The 19,848-nt window shown below is 42.6% G+C and overlaps 2 protein-coding genes and 1 pseudogene across 9 annotated transcripts; 2 read left to right on the top strand and 1 right to left on the bottom strand.

Annotated features, from left to right (window-relative positions):
* Positions 1-612: 612 nt before the first annotated feature.
* Positions 613-2,328, top strand: LOC119356725 (molybdate transporter 1-like). The gene has a single exon (XM_037623702.1). The coding sequence runs from the start codon at positions 737-739 to the stop codon at positions 2,123-2,125; it is 1,389 nt and encodes a 462-aa protein (XP_037479599.1). The 5' UTR covers positions 613-736; the 3' UTR covers positions 2,126-2,328.
* Positions 2,329-7,783: 5,455 nt separating this feature from the next.
* LOC119356723 lies at positions 7,784-15,641 on the top strand. Of its 8 annotated transcripts, none has more exons than XM_037623697.1 (22): positions 7,784-7,868; positions 9,169-9,364; positions 9,506-9,565; positions 9,804-10,479; positions 10,640-10,767; positions 10,898-11,017; positions 11,145-11,379; positions 11,556-11,752; positions 11,869-12,084; positions 12,203-12,269; positions 12,388-12,593; positions 12,710-12,799; positions 12,905-13,042; positions 13,187-13,300; positions 13,406-13,519; positions 13,644-13,918; positions 14,103-14,243; positions 14,367-14,480; positions 14,569-14,700; positions 14,776-14,876; positions 15,017-15,207; positions 15,314-15,641. In XM_037623697.1, the coding sequence occupies exons 5-17, from the start codon at positions 10,708-10,710 to the stop codon at positions 14,149-14,151; spliced, it is 1,881 nt and encodes a 626-aa protein (XP_037479594.1). In that variant the 5' UTR covers positions 7,784-7,868; positions 9,169-9,364; positions 9,506-9,565; positions 9,804-10,479; positions 10,640-10,707; the 3' UTR covers positions 14,152-14,243; positions 14,367-14,480; positions 14,569-14,700; positions 14,776-14,876; positions 15,017-15,207; positions 15,314-15,641. The 8 variants fall into 8 exon arrangements, with proteins under 8 accessions (XP_037479594.1, XP_037479593.1, XP_037479595.1 ...); XM_037623696.1 differs by having other exon boundaries at positions 9,169-9,396; XM_037623698.1 differs by having other exon boundaries at positions 9,169-9,396; positions 9,506-9,943; positions 10,079-10,479.
* A 434-nt stretch (positions 15,642-16,075) lies between these two features.
* LOC119356722 overlaps positions 16,076-19,848 on the bottom strand; it is a 4,578-nt pseudogene continuing 805 nt past the window's right edge.

Below are 19,848 nucleotides of genomic sequence, written 5' to 3'. Positions count from 1 at the left end.
CGGTGTAATCGCATAGAGGTGAACTCCGACAACATCGAGACGATAGAGACAATGAAGAATGGAGGTCGCTCTTTCAATCTATTGGCAACAGTTTTTGATGATATATATCACCTTGCTTATGATTTTTTGTATATTATTTTTGAGCATGCTCCTAGAAAGGCTAATTGTGTGCTCATGATTTAGCCAAACTAGGTAAAAGTAAGGTGTATGCGGTTCCCTTCACCCAGAGAGATTATTGATGCTTTAGTAAAAGATAATATGACGATCATCTTGCAATAAAGAGTACTTTGATGTAAAAAAATAGTCGCCCATTTCCAAAGTCTGAGCAGATGTCAAAGAACTCAAGGTATATATCATGACAGTTACTTGTATTAGTATCTTGCCTGCGGTTGCCGCTGCAGGCAAGAGAACTCGCATAGTCGTATGCAGGGGAGGGCGCTTGTACGTAGCACAGTACATATTATATGTTGCGGTCAACTCTGGAGGAGCAATACAATACAGAGCGACATGAGCTTGGCAGGAAGATCTCCATGGTCGTCTCTTGGCGCGCCAATGGGCCACCCATCTCCCATGGCAAGCAGCCAAGCACTACAAAAACAGTAGTACAAAACAAGCAGGCAAGCAACACCAGTAACACACTGCACTAGTCCAGTAGTACAAGCATAAAGTGCTCGGCGAAGAAAGGAATCGGGGCAAACAGGACAGGCCGGAACCGGGGAGGGACGATCGACCGGCCATGGCCACCACCGTCAACCCCGCGGATCCGGAGGCGCTAGAAGGCGGCGACGGCGACAGGAAACCGATCAGGGGCGCCGCCATGTCCCTGCTTGTCCGGGCGCGCGACAACATGGCGTTCCGGTCGGTGTGGTCGGAGCTGAACGGCGCCATGGGCGACCTGGGCACGTACATCCCCATCGTGCTCTCGCTGGCGCTCTCCCGCGGCCTCGACCTCGGCACCACCCTCGTCTTCACCGGCGTCTACAACGCCGTCACGGGCCTCCTCTACGGCGTCCCCATGCCCGTCCAGCCCATGAAGACCATCGCCGCCGTCGCCCTCTCCGACGCCTCCTTCGGGGTCCCCGAGATGATGGCCGCCGGCATCCTCACCTCGGCGTTCGTATTCGTCCTCGGGGTCACCCGCCTTATGAAGCTCGTCTACTGGTTCGTGCCGCTCCCCGTCGTCCGCGGCATCCAGCTCGCCCAGGGGCTCAACTTTGCCATGGCCGCCGTCAAGTACATCCACTACGAGCAGGACCTGGCGAAGAGCAAGTCCCTCGGTCGGCGCCCCTGGGCTGGGCTCGACGGCCTCGCCCTCGCCATCGCCGCCATCTTCTTCGTCGTCCTCGTCAACGGCGCTGGCGACGATCACAGCACCGCCGTCCAAGAAGAAGAAGTGGGACGAGATCGGGAGGAGGATAGCTCTTCTTCCCTCTGGCGTAGCTGGAGGAGGCGCTTGCGGTCGGCGACGATCCCGTCGGCGGTGATCCTGTTCGTGCTGGGCGTGGTCCTCGCCATCATCCGGCACCCGGCGGCGGTGAGGGAGCTGCGCGCGGGGCCGTCGCGGATGCGCGTGGTGCGCATACCGAGGGAGGCGTGGAAGCAGGGGCTGATCAAGGGCGCGATCCCGCAGATCCCGCTCTCGGTGCTCAACTCGGTGGTGGCGGTGTGCAAGCTGACGCGCGACCTGTTCCCGGAGAAGAAGGAGGCGTCGGCGACGTCGGTGTCGGTGACCATGGGCGCCATGAACCTGGTGGGGTGCTGGTTCGGCGCCATGCCGTGCTGCCACGGCGCGGGCGGGCTGGCGGGGCAGTACAAGTTCGGCGGGCGCAGCGGCGCGTGCGTGGCTGCGCTGGGCGGGCTGAAGCTGGCGCTGGGGCTGGCGCTCGGCGGCTCCGTGCTGCGCGTGCTCGCCGCGTTCCCCGTGGGGCTGCTGGGCGTGCTGCTGCTGTTCGCCGGCGTGGAGCTGGCCATCGCGGCCAGGGACATGTCGTCCAAGGCGGAGGCGTTCGTCATGCTCGTCTGTACCGCCGTGTCGCTCGTCGGCTCCAGCGCCGCGCTGGGGTTCCTCTGCGGCATGGTCGCGCACGGCCTGCTGCTGCTCAGGGCACGCGCCATTTCCATCTGAAGATCAAAGCACTCGTGCTGATCCATGCATGTACATCTCGTACATCCATCGTCATCCCATCTGTATGTTTTACATGGACTGCGTCGCGTGTGCACTTCTGTGCTGTAGCAAATGGTTGGACTGAGTTTCAAGTTTGGTCTCATTCACTTTGTGAACCGTCGGATTTTTTTGCGTAGCGATTCGTGCTTTGTTGCCGCTGGACAGGTTGTCTCCTGGTTATCGCGGCCCGTATCGTGTTGGGCTTTTCTTGTCTTTTCTTTCTTCACTCCCCCGCCCGTTGCACTCCCCCCTCTCCTCTTTTATTTAAGAGACCGAAGCGTCCTGATTCTGACTTGACTCCATTCCCCCCAGCTCCTCTGTTCGTCTTCTGACTCCCTTCCCCAGAGCGCTCTGTTCATCTTCGAATCGGGATACAGAAGGGGAGAGCTGAAAGTGGAGAGGAGATCCCCGTTTTGTTCAAGTAACGCATTCTTCCCACGTTTTTCCTTCCCCCACTGTTTTTATGTTCTTGTTTGTAGTTCTAGGGTTAGTGCAGATGTAATGAATAGAATGGGGAGGTTTGTTAGGGTTAGATGTAGATTTTGTTTTTTGTTTTCTCTTTTAGATAGGTGGGCGGATGAGATTAGGGGGTTGATACATTTGTTGTAGATCTAGGGGTTAGTGCAGATGTAATGAATAGAATGGGGAGGTTGTTAGGTATTCATGTAGGTGTTTGTTTTTGTTTCTTTTTTAGATGGGTGGGCGGATGAGATTTTTAGGGTGTTGACACATGGTTTCTGACTAGGTTTTTGTGTCTTAGATAGGCAGTAGATTCATGTTTTGATTACATGGTTTTCCTGTTTTTCTATATGATTGTAGGTGGATCTGGTTTTTTCAGTTAGTATGTTGTCCTTTTTATTTTTTGAGTATTCTACATCTGTGTCCTAATTTTTTGATCTATCTGAATGTCTATATATGTAGAAGCAGATATGTTTTGTTCTGTGATACATATCGGTAGATGATTTTTTTTTAGTCTGAAGGTCATTTCTTAGTGTTGGCCTAGTAGTTTATACTGTTAGATGAATGCAGTAAGGTCTGAAGGTCTGTATATTTGTGGTGTGTTAAAAATTTAAAATCAATGAAACTCACATTTTCGTACCCACAGAGGCAAGCATTCGGTAGCTGTCGTTAATCTATCTATCTGAAATCTTAGTACTACGTATACTATTTAGTATACACATACATATACTGGGTACATATATATGTCATCCTTGTCCTTTTGTATTCTATCCTAAGTATTTTTTTGCGGGGATATTCTACTTAGTATTCTGTACTAAGTAGTATATGTAAGATAACACAAGATGCTTTAGGCTCAAGCTCAAGCTCTTCTTGATCACGACTTGTTCCTTGTTCCTTGTACCCAGTAGTATCTAGCTGCTGGCCGGGCTGTTTCACAAGATGACGCTAATGTTGGCATTTCTTTCTCCCCTGTTCCTGTCTGTAATGCGTATGCAATATAGACTTGGCAGTAAGATTTATCAGACTCTGGCTGAGAAAAACCAAACTTAGCAGTGGGGAGGACTGACGCTATCCCCTCCCGTCGCCCCCGCCTTGGGCGACTCGGGGGCCTCCAACCCTAGGCACCGCCGCCGCCCTCTCCTTCTCCCCTCCTCGCGCCGCCGCCGGGTGAAACCCGCGTGGCAGACTGCGGCGGCGGGGGGACTCCCTCTCCCGCCTCCCCTTCTTCCGCGGGCGGCGGATCTAGGCGGCAGGCGGCGGTGTCCTGCGACGGCAGGCCTCGGCGAGCGGTGGCGGGGCACGGGGCACGCGGCGGCGAGCCTCGGCAGGCGGTGGCGGCTGTGCGCGGGGCTGACTCCGGGGCGGCGGCGCGGGCTTGGATCCATCGCGGATCTGACCTGTGGGCGCGGCCTCGGCCTCCCCTGCTCGGCCGGCGGGTCTCGGTGGGGGGGCTTCCCCGTGCTGAGATCTGCCATGCGGGATCATCCAGATCCCGGCAAGGACGGCGGCGACCCGTGCACGAGAGATGGAGGTCTTCGATCAGATCTGGATGAAAACCTGCTATTGGCTATTGCCAAGGCCGGCGATGGCGACGCTGTCTGCGCCGTTCCCTTCCTGAAGGCATCGTTGTGGAGATGTTCAAGGCCACTCTCTGCTATCTCCGGGGGAAACCCTAGATCAGTAGATCGGATGACGGCGGCTCTCTGGTGTCGTTTTCCCCCATGGGGGCGTCATTCTTGGAGGTGCACACGGGCTCGAGGGACTAGAGGACGGCGACTCTGGTGGAGCGGTGCTTCATCTTTCCCATTGAAGATGGCGGATCTCAGCGGCGTGGTGTTGTTGAGACTCGGTGTCTGATGCGCGGAGATGGACTCGCGCAGGAGGAGGTTGCCGTCTGGCGTCATGGTGACGTCGATGACTGAGTGGCCAGACAAGGTAGAAGCCTCAATATGACTTGAAGACGGACTTGTGAAAGATGGCGGCGACGACACACGAGTGTGTCTGACCGGATTGTGTCCCAGACCCGGTATGTGGCTCGACTGGGGCTTCCGAATATGTTTCGGCTTCCGGCTTTTGATAAGTTCATACCATGCACTGTAAGGGACAGTCTGAGCCACATAGCTGGAGGATTCTTCAGTTTCAGAGCTCACGGGCGAAGGTATTCGTTGGATGTGCTCAGCGTGTCTGAGACCACCGTGATGGGCGGCGATGACTGGGTAAAGTTTGTCTCGGACTACCATCTTGGCGGTGGTGAGTTAGTGGTTTTTGACACATCTCGGCGCATGGCCAAGGCATATGTATGCTATGTTGGTTGCATGCGTGTTGCAAATGACGGGGGCCTAGCTGAGCACACGATTGTTGATGAGGATGCGGGAGACCAGGGCGCTGCTGCGGGTGGGATCAACATTGGGTCTGATGATGAGGCCCTAAATGATGTACATGAGGAAGTAGCTACTCCACTAGTTGTTTTCACAAAGGGCATTGTTCTAAGTTATGATGAAGTATCAAAGTTGGATTTGGTTCTTACCAACAATGATGGGTACATTGGATGTCCTTTCGCGCACCGTCTCACAACCACGAACGTTGCAAGCAAGCAGATGTTAAATGTGCTTTTTCAATCTGATTTTTTTTGTTCGCTCATTTTTTTGTCCTATATATGTTTTTATTGTCTGATGTTTATCTTCTTTTTTTATGTAGAAAATTCCAAGGAAGGTGATTGAAGGGTTGAACTTGCTACCAGAAGGTGTTGTTGGAATTTGTTTTGAAGCTGAAGAATACATGAATGTTGGATACCGCCAAGATTGTGGTGGGCGCATGGTTTTCAGCAAGCAATGGGGTGTCTTTGCAACCCAGAACAACCTTCAAGAAGGAGACGGAGTTGTTTTCAATTTCAATCCCAGCAACCAAGGGGGCGTAAACATAACATGTGTTGTGTACAACCTGAGAACAACAACATAATGAAGGAAGGGATGCCAAAAGACAGCAAGTTCAGCAGCGCAGTGTTCAGGAACCATCAGCCCTCGTTAGGAACTTTTTATTTTTGCGCTTTTTTATGTGTCAATCAGACCAGCTCCTAAGTAGTATTAGAGATCTAGACTTCTATGTTCCTTTCTATCTATCTACTAAATGCTACCATGTGTGGGTTCCAACTCTTTTTTTTTGCAAATGCGATGCCCCGTGTGAAATCCATCTTCTTTTTTATCCATATTTTCTTTTTAATGTTTTCAGTGTCTTTTATTGGATGACCTTGTATTTCTTTTTCAACCTCGAGACGCATTTGCAAGGTTTTTCAACCTCGAGACACAACTTCAAGTTTTCAAACTTGAGGGGCAAGTACAAGGTTTTCAATGTCCGGGCTGATTTTGAAATGTTTTTCAATCTCGAGACACAACTGCAAGGTTTTCAACCTCGAGGCGCAACTGCAAGTTTTCAAACTCGAGCCGCAACTGTAAGTTTTCAAACTCGAGTCACAACTTCAAGTTTTCCAATGTCGATGTTGCATTTTTTTTGCGAGGTTGCAATGTCTAGACGCAACTTTTCAACCTCGGAGGCACTCAGGGTTTCCATTGTCGGGGGTCGCAACTGCAAGTTTTCAAACTTGAGCCGCAATCAAACTCGAGGGTGCAACTACAAGTTTCCAATGTTCGGTCGCAACTGCAAGGTTTTCAACCTCGAGGCGCAACTGCAAGTTTTCAAACTCGAGCCGCAACTGCAAGTTTTCAAACTCGAGCCACAACTGCAAGTTTTCCAAACTCGAGTCGCAACTTCAAGTTTTCCAATGTCGACGTTGCATTTTTTGCGAGGTTGCAATGTCTAGACGCAACTTTTCAACCTCGGAGGCACTCAGGGTTTCCATTGTCGGGGGTCGCAACTGCAAGTTTTCAAACTTGAGCCGCAATCAAACTCGAGGGTGCAACTGCAAGTTTCCAATGTTCGGTCGCAACTGCAAGTTTTCAACCTTGAGGCGCAACTGCAAGTTTTCAAACTCGAGCCGCAACTGCAAGTTTTCAAACTCGAGCCGCAATCAAACTCAAGGGTGCAACTGCATGTTTCCAATGTTCAGTCGCAACTGCAAGTTTTCAACCTCGAGGCGCAACTGCAAGTTTTCAAACTCGAGCCGGAACTGCAAGTTTTCAAACTCGAGCCGCAATCAAACTCGAGGGTGCAATTGCAAGTTTCCAATGTTCACTTTTTTGTGTTTCTCTTCCTTTTTATTTTCTATATTTTTTATTTTTCGATTTTCACATTTCATTTAGTTTTTTCATTTATTTTAATTTTTCATTTCATATTTTTTGTGTCTTCTTATTCTAATGACATCATTACTCAAGTGGGGGCACAACTGCAAGTTTTTAAATGTGGTCGCAATTGCAAGTTTTCAAGTGGGGTCACAACTGCAAGTTTTCAACCTCGAGGCGCAACTGCAGGTTTTCAACCTCGAGCCGCAACTGCAAGTTTTCAAACTCGAGCCGCAACTGCAAGTTTTCAAACTCGAGCCGCAATCAAACTCGAGGGTGCAACTATAAGTTTCCAATGTTCACTTTCTGTGTTTCTCTTCCTTTTTATTTTCTATATTTTTTATTTTTCAATTTTCACATTTCATTTAGTTTTTTCATTTATTTTAATTTTTCATTTAATATTTTTTGTGTCTTCTTATTCTAATGACATCATTACTCAAGTCGGGGCACAACTGCAAGTTTTTAAACGTCGACATTAGAAAAATGCAACTGCAAGTTTTCTAACTCGAGCCGCAACTGCAAGTTTTCAAACTCGAGCCGCAACTGCAAGTTTTTCAAACTTGAGTCGCAACTTCAAGGTTTCCAATGTCGACGTTGCATTTTTTTGTGTCTTCATTTTATAATCAATCGCATATTCATTTTGCCCACATTTTTCTAATTTTTTTAATAAACTAATTTCAAAACATGCCATATTTTTTTATGTGTTATTTTTCTCAATTATTAATTTTTGTGCCAAATTATATATATTCATGTCGTACCAAATATTTTTCAATGCACGTTTTTTTAAATTTTTTTCTACTCCCACTGTACTGTGGACCAACCTCTATTCTTTTTTTTAATTACTTTTCCATTTTTTTGCCCAAAGCCGACAGCGCACCTGACTGTTTGAAATGGAGCAGAGAGAGGCCAACATGGCTGTACCTATCTCTAAACGGGAAGCCGCTCAAGGCGGCAACGGCGACATGGAGAAGCAGGGCGGCGACCCGCCAGGCGGCGCGCTCCCATCAAAGGTAAGGCTCCCACCGCCGGAAGGAGGCCGCCCCTCCCCCCTCCCCCAGTTTCCGCCGTTGATTTTTATCGGTCCAGTCCTGCTGCGCGCCGACGTCCATCTCTTTCTGGTGGCGCTACCGCCGCATTGAAATTGGGGAAAATCTGTGGCTAGGGTTTCTAGTTTGTTGGTCCTCCAATCGATAGCGGGAGCAATTATGGGATGGGTGGCGAGTTACAACCGGTGGATTCGGTAGCAGCAGGAGGGATGCTTTTTCGGGTTGATTTTGTCGCCATGGAAGGGGGGTGAAGGAGCAATTCGCCACGACGAAGTACGAGTAACCTTTTTTGTCCATTTTTTAGGCGTTTAGTGCAGGATTGAGGGCCGAATTGCTGTGGGAAGGGACAGAGGGATAAATGAACCAGCTACTGATGCTGCCGTGGGAAACAACTAGAATGTGCGCTTTGAGAACGAACAGAGTGTGAATCAAACCATGGCAGTTAGGTGGAGCTGGAGTTTCTGTGTGTTTTTTTCATGTTTTTTTTGTGTGTGTCCTGAATCTCTCACATATGTGTTGATATATGAAGTGTAAAGTTTTTTGTATCTGTACAATTTTTTGAATCTGTTGAAGCCATGGTGAGTGCAGCTTATCAGTAGCTATCATGATGGCTCGTTAGGACTTTTTTGATGAGTAAGCATGATGAAACATGCCTGCATGATGACGGTTTTGGTTCTGGGGTGAATGTTTCATTGTTTTTTCATTTTTGTGTTAACTACTACATGAAATTGTTGGCGTTCTGGTCCGCCAGTTGCAGTTTTGTGGCTGCTGTTTTATTAAGTGAAGGTGGTTTTGGCATTTTGTGTAGGACTGAATCTGAACCTGAGTGAATGTAGTAAAGGAAACTGGACTGAATTGAATTGAATTGTCTTTCAGTAAAATGCATGTAATTGCACTTGCATTGGTTGCTTGCCCGACAGTTAGAAAGAAAAACATATGGATTTTGGAATTTTTAAGGGGTACAAGCAGTGTATGTCAGGAGAAGCATGTATCTATCAAAAAACGACTTCCAAGCTCGAACATAGCTTTCAAAATGAAGACACACACACACACATTACATTACAACAAGACATTTTATCTGTTGGTCATTCTAGCTCCTTTTCATTTTTTCAGACCTGAAATCTAAAACATGCATGTGTGTTCAAGTCATGTTTTCAGAATTTATAAATGTACTTGTTTTAGTAGGTGTATTTTTAAGCATTGATTACTCTGTTATAAAGAGTTTATAGGGACGCTTAAGATGCCCCTTTTTTTGTTGTTGTAGGGGCCTGTTACTGTGCTGAGTGCATCACATGAGGATAAACACAACAGTGACACGTGCTTGGAGCATGATGAAATTAACAAAGCCCATGGAATATTGTTTGAAGAAAAAAGAGATCCCGAAGATATGGACGGTCAACATCTATATGAGGAACAGGGGCCAGAAATAGATGATGATTTAACTGAAACTGAAGTGTCAGGTAGTCTACTGTGCGACGGTGTGATAAATTTGGTAACCACTCTTTTTTTGGATTTTTGCTTTGATGAATGCAACTCAAAGAGTTATCTCATAGACAATTTTTTTTGTCTCTGATGTTTTGTCTTATGATTTTTTCTTGCAGGTAAGAAAGAGTATTGAAAGGAAACAAACTCGTAAGATAATACGAAAGCAAACAACCAAGGTAATCAGTGCTAGTTGTCTATTAGTTTTTTCTTTCTACAGATCATAAGTACCCAACATCGGAACTGAGATCGTTTTGTGTATATATTTATATCTTTCTTCTTTTAGATCATTTTTTAATACATATGTATGGGTATTTCTCGTTTTTCTACGATACACCATTAATGGTCATGTAATTTTTTTAATCTTTTTGTGTTTTTCCCGTTTATCTTATGTTGTTGTTTTTATAAAAAACTGAGACCTAGAAATATCGAAGAGCCTGTCAACAAACCCCGTGGTCACGTCGGAGCCAAGGCATACAGCAGATGTAGTCTGCCATACTTTGTTGATGTTGTCAAGTCCACATGCAAAAGTAAAGAGAAAGTACAACTCGTCAGAGGTATTGGCTTCGGTTTCACGCTTGAGTTTGATGAGTGTGTCGTACCAAGGCCATTTGCGCAATGGATAGCTGATAACGTTTGTGTCAAGGATGAACAAATTGTATTCAATCAGAAGGTGATAACACTCAATGCAGAGTCAGTGTCCCATGTTCTTGGGATTCCAGCAGGCGAAAACAATATCAGCATAACTGATGATGGAGGAAAAGCTGAATTTCTCGCGTTGTTTGGGCTGTCAGAAGTTCCATCAATCAAGTATTTTGGCAACAAGATCATCAAGGAGGAGGAGCTATCTGATGAACAATATATCCGTTGTTATATGATCGTTATGCTTGCAACCTTCTTATGCCCAACATCAAACACTAAACCAAGCACCAAGTATATGGGAGCACTAATTGATGTTAGCAAGATCAAAGACTTAAACTGGTGTGAATTCACGCATGCATGGTTGATGCAAGCAATCAACAAGTATCAAAAAGAAAAGGTGAAGCAAAACAGGATAACATTAACACTGGGCGGATGCATTTTTCACCTTGCGGTACATATTTTTTCATGCTTTTCCTATTATTGTTTTTGTAGTTTTAGTATTTTTTTCCATTTTCCCCTTTTTTTATAAGTATGAGTTTTCACCCGTCTTTATGTTTACTTGGCAACACAATGTCTGAAGTTTTGTTTGTTTGCTTATTGTAATTTTTTAGGTCCGGTGCCTTGATTTTGTTGACTTTGGGACCATACAACTACAGTGTACATTGCCAAGAATCTGTATATGGAAGGGGAACCTAATAAAACTTTTCAGCGAGATGCTCTTGGATATGGAGGTTTCAGAGTAAGAGGCTTAGGTTTTCTTTCTGTCGTTCATTTTTTCATTTCCACTTTTCAAGGAATTAAGGAACATTTTTTATTTTTCCTATAGATATATGTAAATCTTTTTAGTTTCTGACTCTTTTTGCTCGCAGGTTAAGAATGAGTCTGAAACTTGTTATGGCCAACAAACACATGAATGGGCTAGCACTGAAAAAAATTCATACATGAAGGATGCTATTGAAAGAAGATTCGGAAATTCTCTGAGCGTGAAGGTGTGTTACCCTTCCTATTTCTAGTCCTCTTTTTTTTGTTTGTACTGTTTTCCCTTTTTCTTTTTTTTCTATCTCATCTTTTTTTGACTAATTTTTTTGTGCCTAATACTCTACTGAACAAGAACAGGTAAAAGAAGATATATATATAACATTCCAACAGTACATGAAAGATGAAGGGCCCAGCACTTGCTCCAAAGTAAAGGAGTTGATCTTACAAACTCTTAAAATAGTGACATCAGCGAATAGCGATTCCGAAAAAACAGTGAAACTCGATTCAAGCAACGAATACATATCAGCAAATGCTGATATTGATTCAGAGACAACTGTTAAGGTCAATTCAAACGAAGAATATGATCATGATGGTAAACATTTCTTCATATATATCTAATCCACTTTTTACATGCTTTTTTCCCTTTAATATGTTTGTTTTTTCTGTTTTTTTAGTAACATCTATATTAGCTGTTATTGCAAGCAGATTTTTAGTAATATGTTTGTTGTCTATAGGGAGTAGCTGATTTTTTTCTGTTGCTGCAAGCAGATATAATATCTAGAAAGAAAAGAAGGTTAGGAGATCAAATAGAAAGGCTAACACACGAGGAGCCACAAACTTCTATAATTAAAGGGAAAAATTTAAGTCATCAGTCATGTGGGTCTGAAGGAACACACAGCAAGGCGCAGCACAACATGGTAGTTGATGAACAAGGGCCACAGTTAGCCCCAATTGCTACTACATTCGTAAGTTGATTGTTTTTTTTTGTAATTTTCCCAGAAATCCTTATTTTTTGTTTTTCTGTTTTTGCTAAACAGCAACCATGTTTTGCCACAGTTAACACCTCTCTCACTGTTAACAGGAAGCAAGCAAAACCATAGAGGACTTACAACCCACCACCCAAGCTATACTTCAAGAAGACAACTATACGCATTCAAAAACAGTGACCACAGCAAGTTTTGATTATATGCTATGTCCTCAGAAATTTGAGTCTACTTCATACCAACAGCAAGAACAAGGAGTCACAATAAGCACACCATCTTTTTGCGGTTTCAAGAACAATACCAGCACTCAAAAGGTATTTTTGAAGGAAATCTCATAATCAACCAGTTTTTTAATGAAAATTTTTTATGCCTCTTTTTTGCTAAGTGGTGTACTGACTCTTTTTTTGTTTTTTTACTTTTTCTATTTTTGAGGAACCAACAAGTGATCAATTTCCAGAGAGCAAAATGAGCATAGATATTAACAAAGTTTTTGTGCCAGGTATATTTCATTGTGAGACTTTTTTTTCAACACAGCCCCCATGTGTTTCTTCTTTTACTTTTCTTTTGTTACTTATGTATTTCCTTTTTCTTGCATGACTTTTTTTTTGTTCAAAAAGATGAAGAACTAGCTCACACACAGACAACACAAACATTTTTTGCACGCTATCTAGATGAAGCTAGGAAAAACTACTTCTTCTACGGTGATGACATACCAACATTACGGCTCTTCAAAAACCACGATGATTGCGGGAATGAAATCAAAGAGCCCGAATTGTGGCGTCCTCTGCACATGGACTCAGAAGAGTACGAAAGAAAGATTGAGGTCAAATTTTTTCCTCTGAGAAGCTTCTTTTTTCTCATGCCCTTTTATTTGCATTTTTCTTTGTTCATTCATTTATATTATGGTCTTTACCAATCCCTTTTTATCCTTCAAAGCAGGCTGCTAAGAGGGATGGTCCCCCAAAGAAAAACATAGAAGTGGACAATATGATGTCAAAAGACCCAGAACAGAGCTACAAAAGCATTAAGGTAGGTTTACACACATCAACCTCATAGATTTTTCCCATCTGTTGTTTGTACATGTAGCAAACTTGACCTAATAGAAGTATGACAAATAACTCTTTATTTTTTTAGCAGCATTCTCAGTATGAAATTAATAGCACGCCCAACGAGTTCCCCGTTTGTTGTGCACAACAACAAAGCCAGAGCTACTTTTGCAAAACACCAAGGCCTTCAACTGCAACAACAACAGATGCAAGCATTATAGACTTGGTTAGCAGCAAACACTTTTTTTGTTCGCGTTTAAATGAAATGTGTTTTTGTCTTCTGCGTTTTTTTGAGGTATGCTGTTAGAGACAATGAAATCTCTATGTGGAACCAGGAACAAACGGGGAACTTACAAAATTTTCCATGCAGACCTCGCCAAATGCTTACAAAATTTTTCAGTGGAACCAGGAACAAACATGCTACTCACCAAAGAACAAGAACATCAGTTTCTTCTCACCGAGTACATCACATGAAAGAAACATTGTAATTTTCCATGCAGCAAACCTCCTTAAGTTTCCTGTTCTATTCCAGCCATAGTATTTTTTTATTAAATGTTAACTGTGTTTGATTTTTTTTCTTTGTGAACAGGGGTCTCCTAATCAATTAATAATACCCAGAAGGTTGTTCTCTGACAAAAGCAACCACACGTATACACCAGATGGCACTGAAGAACAACCAATAGCAATAAGGGACAATCAATCTGTAAGTGAACCCATTTTTTCAGAGGAAGCATCTAACGTCTTTTTTAATGTTTTTTTAGTGTCGCTTGTTCAATATCTACAATCTCGCTACCCTCCTTTTTTGACAAAATATATGAATTTTGTAGGCCTCCCCAGAGGTTCAAATCCTGGGGGAAAAGTCTTTGCAACAAAATTGCTTGAACTTGCTGGGAAACTCAGATGAACATTACAACACCCGTCTTTTGTTAGGGAGCTCAAACAGCTCGGTGGGAAAAGAAAATGTTCCAAACAAAAGAATTCTTAAGCCAAGCAAATACCTTTGCTCTCCTTATGACGGGTATAACAGGGGAGAAATTTTGAGCCATGAATTGGATCTCTACAACAATATCATGATCTTAAGCAGTCATGCAGATTACAAGGGGTATTTTTCTCTTTTCTCCTCATTGTGTTTCTATCTTTGTGGCTTTTCTTCTTAAGTTTTGTTCTGCGTTCATCATTTGTTTATTTGCTTTTTCTAACAATAACTTTTTCACTTCTCATGTGTTCTTCCTCCCTCCCTTTTCCTCAAGATACATGAAATGGGTTGTTGAAATTGATAATTGCAGGGTTTCTTTGGAACAATTGGGAAATCTTTCAAAGAGGAAGGATGGGTAGAGTCATACGTCATAAATGTGTTCTGTAGGAAACTCTTTAGGGACAATCACCCAAGACTATCTCAAAGGCATTTCTTCTTCCACACTGCTAGTGTAAGTTTCATAATTTTCACTTTCAAGCGCAATATTTATTTTTTCATTTTTCTCCTTGTCTTTTTTACTTTCTTTTTTTTCCCTGAGAGGTTGACATTTCTTTGTACTTTTTTTCCGAAAAAGGAATACTTCCTACAAAAGTGGAAGAATGAAGCATCGAGATTGCAGTGGAGAGATAAATTAATAAAGAGCTTCACAGGAGCTGGAAAAGCAAAGGATCTTCAGCAATGTAACGAAGTATGTCTTGTCATCTTTTGTACATTTGTGCTTCTCTTATTCTTTTATTTTTTCTCTAATTTTTTTGCCTCTGCTTTATGATATGAAGTTATTTTTTCCAACGCTACACAAGTCACACTAGTTCGTTTTCCTGGTGGACCTGTGTGCCCATAAATTCATCTTCCTGGATTCAAAGTATGATGGAGATAGCACATACCACAGGACAATAAAGCACATGATGGTAACTTGTCACAAGAGAACTCTGACTTAATATACAACCTTCTCATTCATGATCTTAATGTTTTTTTTAATGCAGATCGAAAACTTCAAACGAGCTTGGAATGATGCTGGTCAAAAGAATATGGGATTCAGACACTACGAAACTGCATATCCAAACTTACTGAAGCAGTAAGGATGGTTAGATGAAGATCCTTTCTCTGTACTTATATTTCCTACATTCGCATGTTTTTCAATTTTTTGTAGTTCAGTGCATGTACTGATCGTTTATCATTTCTGACTTTATTTTTCTGTCAACATTTCATTTTTCCGGAAAATAGTGATGCATGCGGGATTTTTGTCTTGAACTGGTTAGAGAACTGGCGTTCTAGGAATGCGTTGCAATCAGTCTTCACGCACGATATGGTCCAAGATGCACGTATCAGGTTTGCAGTCGATATTCTGTTCAGTGACCACAACATTCTCGATGAAGGGAAAAGGATTGTCAAGGATTTATGAAATATGAGTTAAGGTACTTCTTAATCTTCTCTGTCTCTGCTATCTTTTTTTGTATAATATATTTTTCAAAGGTTTTCTTCTTTTCTGCTTCTTTTCTGATGTATATACTCTTTTTTCAGAGACACTTTCCAGAAAACTCACCAGTGGACATACCAGTACAAAGATTAACAATTCAACTATAGTTGCGAAAATGGCAAGACACCGTCTCTTCAATTGTTTCTCTCACAAACAATGGCGCAGAATTTGAAGTTGATGCGCATGAAGCAAGGAAATGTGGTGTCAAGTAGATAACAAAACATTTTTATGTGTTTCAGATTTTTTTGTTTCGTTTGTACACTGTGGCCATGTACAAAGTACTATGAGGAAGAGAATGAATGGAAATGCGTATGCAAATATATTCGAAGTACTATGAGGAAGAGAATGAATGCAAATGAGTATGCAATTATATTCGAAGTTTTTTTTGTATAGGTCTTTTGGGTTCATTGGAGCAGTTTTCCATATTTATCACAAATAGAAAGTGCTTCGTGTACTGGATACAACAATGGCATTTTTTTACACTTTTTCTTCTCTTTTTCCTTTTTTGCAAATTTATTTTGGTGCTGATTTTTCTTCTGTTTTTCTCCACGTTTTTATAAATAAAAATCGGGTGTGAAAGTTCATACAAGATCATATCAATGGCTTACACAGGTATGACCTCATGATTTTTTCTAATCACATTGATTTTTTGGTACTGTTTTTTGAGATACCTTTTTAAATGTATGGATAACAATTTCTGACACTCTTTCTAAAAATTTGTAGGTTGTTTCCAAAAACACACACATTTTTTTGGACAGAATTCATACATCAAGGGGGGAAACAACATCAGATGCAGCAACATGAACTAAACAAAGTACAGTTATAAAGTTTTTTCTTCTCTTGCCATGCGTTATTTTGCATCCCAAAACATATGAAAATGCTATATTTATTACAATATTTTTTTTCAAATAGTCTAGTCAGTCTCTGTCTCCTGTTGTTGTTGTGCTTTGTGTCTTGCTCTTCTTCGTCCGCCCACCTGATGGTTTATCGGTCTTTGCTGCTGTCATCGAACCTGCTACCAACACAATAAGAGCAAACTTTCTTAGAATTGCAAGTGGGCAACAGAGAAACAAAAATCATAAATTTAACAAAACAGAGAAAAAAAATCTAGAGGACCTGAAGCACGTTTTTGAGTGCTTTTTTGTCGCTGTGCCTTGGCAACATTATCAGCAATTACTGTGCAAGTAGATATGTTGTGGGTTTCAGAACCACATCGGCTACAGTGAATTTTTGGTTTCGCACGCAAAGTTTCCATGAAGGTTTTGTATCGCCCTGATTGTGGACGTCCTTTTGAGATAGCAACATCGGGATTTTGCAGGTTGTCCCCATAACCATCTGGATGCGGGCCTGTGAGTGGAACTTCTGAATTCTTTGGTCCAACACTTGTTTTCTCAGCTTCAGCAGCTTCATCTTCTTTAGTCATCTCATCCAATCTCTGTTGCACCCTCTCACTCTCCCCAACAACATATAGATATTTTCTATTTGTTGATGCGCCATCAGAGGCCATATCGTTGAGCCTGTTGGACAAAAGTGTGTACCTCAAGTGTTGACTCCCAGCAGTTAGCTCAGCAGGCACATTGAACCGCCTGTCTCATGTGTCTTTTGTATCTTTTGGCCTCCATCTGTCGATGTAGTACTTTTCAGGAAGTTTTGACATGTTCAGATGAGAAAGAACCCTCAGGACATGACTACACACAATTCCGTCTTTCAAGAATTTACCACATATGCAACTAAATTCCTGATTTTGGATGTTCACATCGACAACAAATCTCCTTTGCCTGAAATCCTTTGCAGCCAGCATTTCTGTTTTGTATACTTCATATCTCACATTCCTCACAACTTCTTCAACATGCAAATTGACAACAAATTGCAGCTGCTTTTGGAACCTATAGAAGATCTTTCGGTTGTACATAGATGCTGCCTGATACTCAAGTTCACTATGAGACCAGAAAGTTGGCTTTGTTGTTCTAGTTATGGAGTCTTGTTCTCTCTCATTATCTTGAATATTGTGAGATATCCTCTCATATTCTTCCAGGAAGCATATCACACTATGTGTTGAAGTTATGTTGTCCTTGAAAATAGCATTTGTCCCTTCACTTCTTGCAGTAGAATGAATGAATGGGAAGAAATTCTTCTTGAAGTAGACAGGAACAAACCTCCTTCTCTTCTTCCACATAATGTTGAAATAGCTGATTTTTTGTATACCATATCTCTGTATCATATCTGGCCACAACATTTCAAACTCTCCTTCGGTCAGCGAGTTGTGTATGATGTCACTGAAATCAGCATGTAGGTTTTCATGTGCTGCAAATGTTCTAGGACATTTTTCCTCAGCTTTCTTTTTTATATGGAAGAGACAACGCCTGTGAACACAGTTGGGAAAAACCATCGGGATTGCCGATTTCATGCCCGCATCTTCATCTGTTATAATCGTCACTGGACTTTTGCCTCCCATGCAGTGAAGAAAAGTCTCAAACAACCACTTAAAAGTGTCAGTTGATTCATTTTGGATGATAGAACAAGCAAACAAGCAGTTCTGACTATGACCTGTGATCCCAACGAATGGAGCAAACGGGAGGTTGTATCTGTTTGTCTTGAACGTTGTGTCAAAGCTGAGACAGTCACCATACAAGTCGTACATTTTCTTGCGTAGCCATCAGCCCAGAAAATTCATAACACTTTGCTTGCCTCATCAGAAACTTTAACTGTCTTAAATGCATAATAGAACCTTGGATCTTCCGCCTGCCTTTTCCTGAAGTAAGTCAGTACTTGCATCATATCATTCTGGTTAGTTTCTTTGCCAATTGATGTCCTCACATTGCTGACGTGTTTCTTAGTGTAAGGAGTGTTGCCACCTCTCAAGAAGCTCAGGATGGTCATTATTTTCCTTGTTGGTAGCTTCACAGCATTGAATGTACGGATAAGGATCTTCTCCTCTTCTGTCATGTAGTTATGTGAACAGAGGTACTTTGACTCTGTATGAGGGCTCAACTCATGGTTATGCTCGAGGTTGATTGTTGTAACAACCCACTTGTCTGCCTTCTTTGTGATAATAAGCTGAGCCTTACAACCAGTTATCCCAATGGTGTTTGTTTTCTTTTTCCTGGGGTTCTCACGCGGGACCTGGCCTGTTTTTGCCTGTCTAGTTTCTCGTCGTTTTTTCAACCTTGCTTCCTTTTCTTCCTCTCCAATTGCACGTCCAGATCGGTTACACTTCAAAGTGATTCTTGTTGGTGCATTGCCACCTTCCTTTTTTGCACAAAGGATGCTGCCCTCTTTACAGAGAAACCACATATGCTTGCATACTCGTTGTAGAAGCTATAAGCTGCTTCTTGGTTGTCAAAAACCATGTCAATAGTTGGCACATGATGGCTACGAACTTCATGGCTGCAAGTCTGAGCATTTTTTATGCTTTCATTTTCAAGAAATATGAGGATGTCATCTTGTGAAAGTTGTTCAACTTGAACTCCCGTCTCATTGTTATGTTGTTGTTCCACAATATCAACATTCATATCACCTTCTCTTTGATGCAGTCCAAGGTTATGATCTGATTCACTATCACTGTCAAGTTCATTGTCTGAAGGCTGCTTCTGTGCACAATCAGGTTCATCAGTTTCCCAGATCAAATCATGCAGTCCTTGTATATTTGTGTTGTCAACAAACGGGGAAGGCTCCTGATTTTGTTCAACCAAAACTCGCCCTGTGTTATCATGATTTGTTTGCCTTGGTTCTTCTGATGTTCCTCTTCCATAGCGGCCAGCTATCATGAACATGTCATTCTGAATGCATTTCACAATAACAGAATTTTTCATCAGCGACGACATAATAGTATATAAGTTTGATACAATTTTTTTCATTTTTCTTTTTACATAAGTTCATGTACAAAACAAACCTCAGTACGAACTAGGCGTTCTTCCTATGATTGAGACGACAAATATTTTGCCCCCTGCGAGAGAATGTAGATGATCATTTTTTTGTTCTGACTAATTAGTAGTTGGTTTGCGGTTTCAACAGAGGAAAGAAAGGTCAAACCTCTTGTTCAGCAGCAAGCAGCAGTTGCATGTATGACATAGGTGCATCGCCGGATACATTCATGAAGCTCACCCCCTGTTAAAAACAATAAAAAAAGCATGTTTTTAATGATGATCATGTAACATTTTTTTCTTTTTCTGTCGACACTTTCTTTTTGATGTGTTTTTGGCACTCACAGTTGGCTGCATTTTTTTTGTTTCTGTAGGATGGGTTCTTGAGGCTTCAGCATTTGGACTCCTCTGCAGAAACAACTGCAAAATTCTGGAAGAGTTAAGCCAAGGTACAATATAAACACAGCCCTACAAAATCTACTGTATTTTAGTTTGTTTTTACCTCGGGCATAATCCTGTTGGTCATGTTAATCATAGGAGAGTTTGTCTGTGTGTTGTTCATTTCATTGTAGTTATAGCCAAGAGGACCAACTTCTTGCGACACCCATTGTTGCAACGACTTCCCAGGCATCGTGCTCGACTGACCACATTCCAAATCAAATTGGCGCTCATGATACATAGATAACTGCAAAAAAACATCTTGTCATTAACTTTTT

The sequence above is a fragment of the Triticum dicoccoides genome, chromosome 2A (assembly GCF_002162155.2).
Source record: "Triticum dicoccoides isolate Atlit2015 ecotype Zavitan chromosome 2A, WEW_v2.0, whole genome shotgun sequence".
Classification (NCBI taxonomy): domain Eukaryota; kingdom Viridiplantae; phylum Streptophyta; class Magnoliopsida; order Poales; family Poaceae; genus Triticum; species Triticum dicoccoides.
The sequence above is the reverse complement of the archived record's forward strand: the minus strand, read 5'-3'. Positions and strand labels throughout refer to the sequence as shown.

Bases quoted from the DNA above. Each gene is read 5' to 3' on its own strand.
- LOC119356725 (XM_037623702.1), top strand. From the start codon at position 737: ATGGCCACCACCGTCAACCCCGCGGATCCGGAGGCGCTAGAAGGCGGC.
- LOC119356723 (XM_037623697.1), top strand. From the start codon at position 10,708: ATGGAAGGGGAACCTAATAAAACTTTTCAGCGAGATGCTCTTGGATAT. The intron at 11,018-11,144 runs GTGTGTTACCCT...GAACAAGAACAG, and splicing joins GAAATTCTCTGAGCGTGAAG to GTAAAAGAAGATATATATAT. The intron at 12,800-12,904 runs GTAGGTTTACAC...TTATTTTTTTAG, and splicing joins AGAGCTACAAAAGCATTAAG to CAGCATTCTCAGTATGAAAT.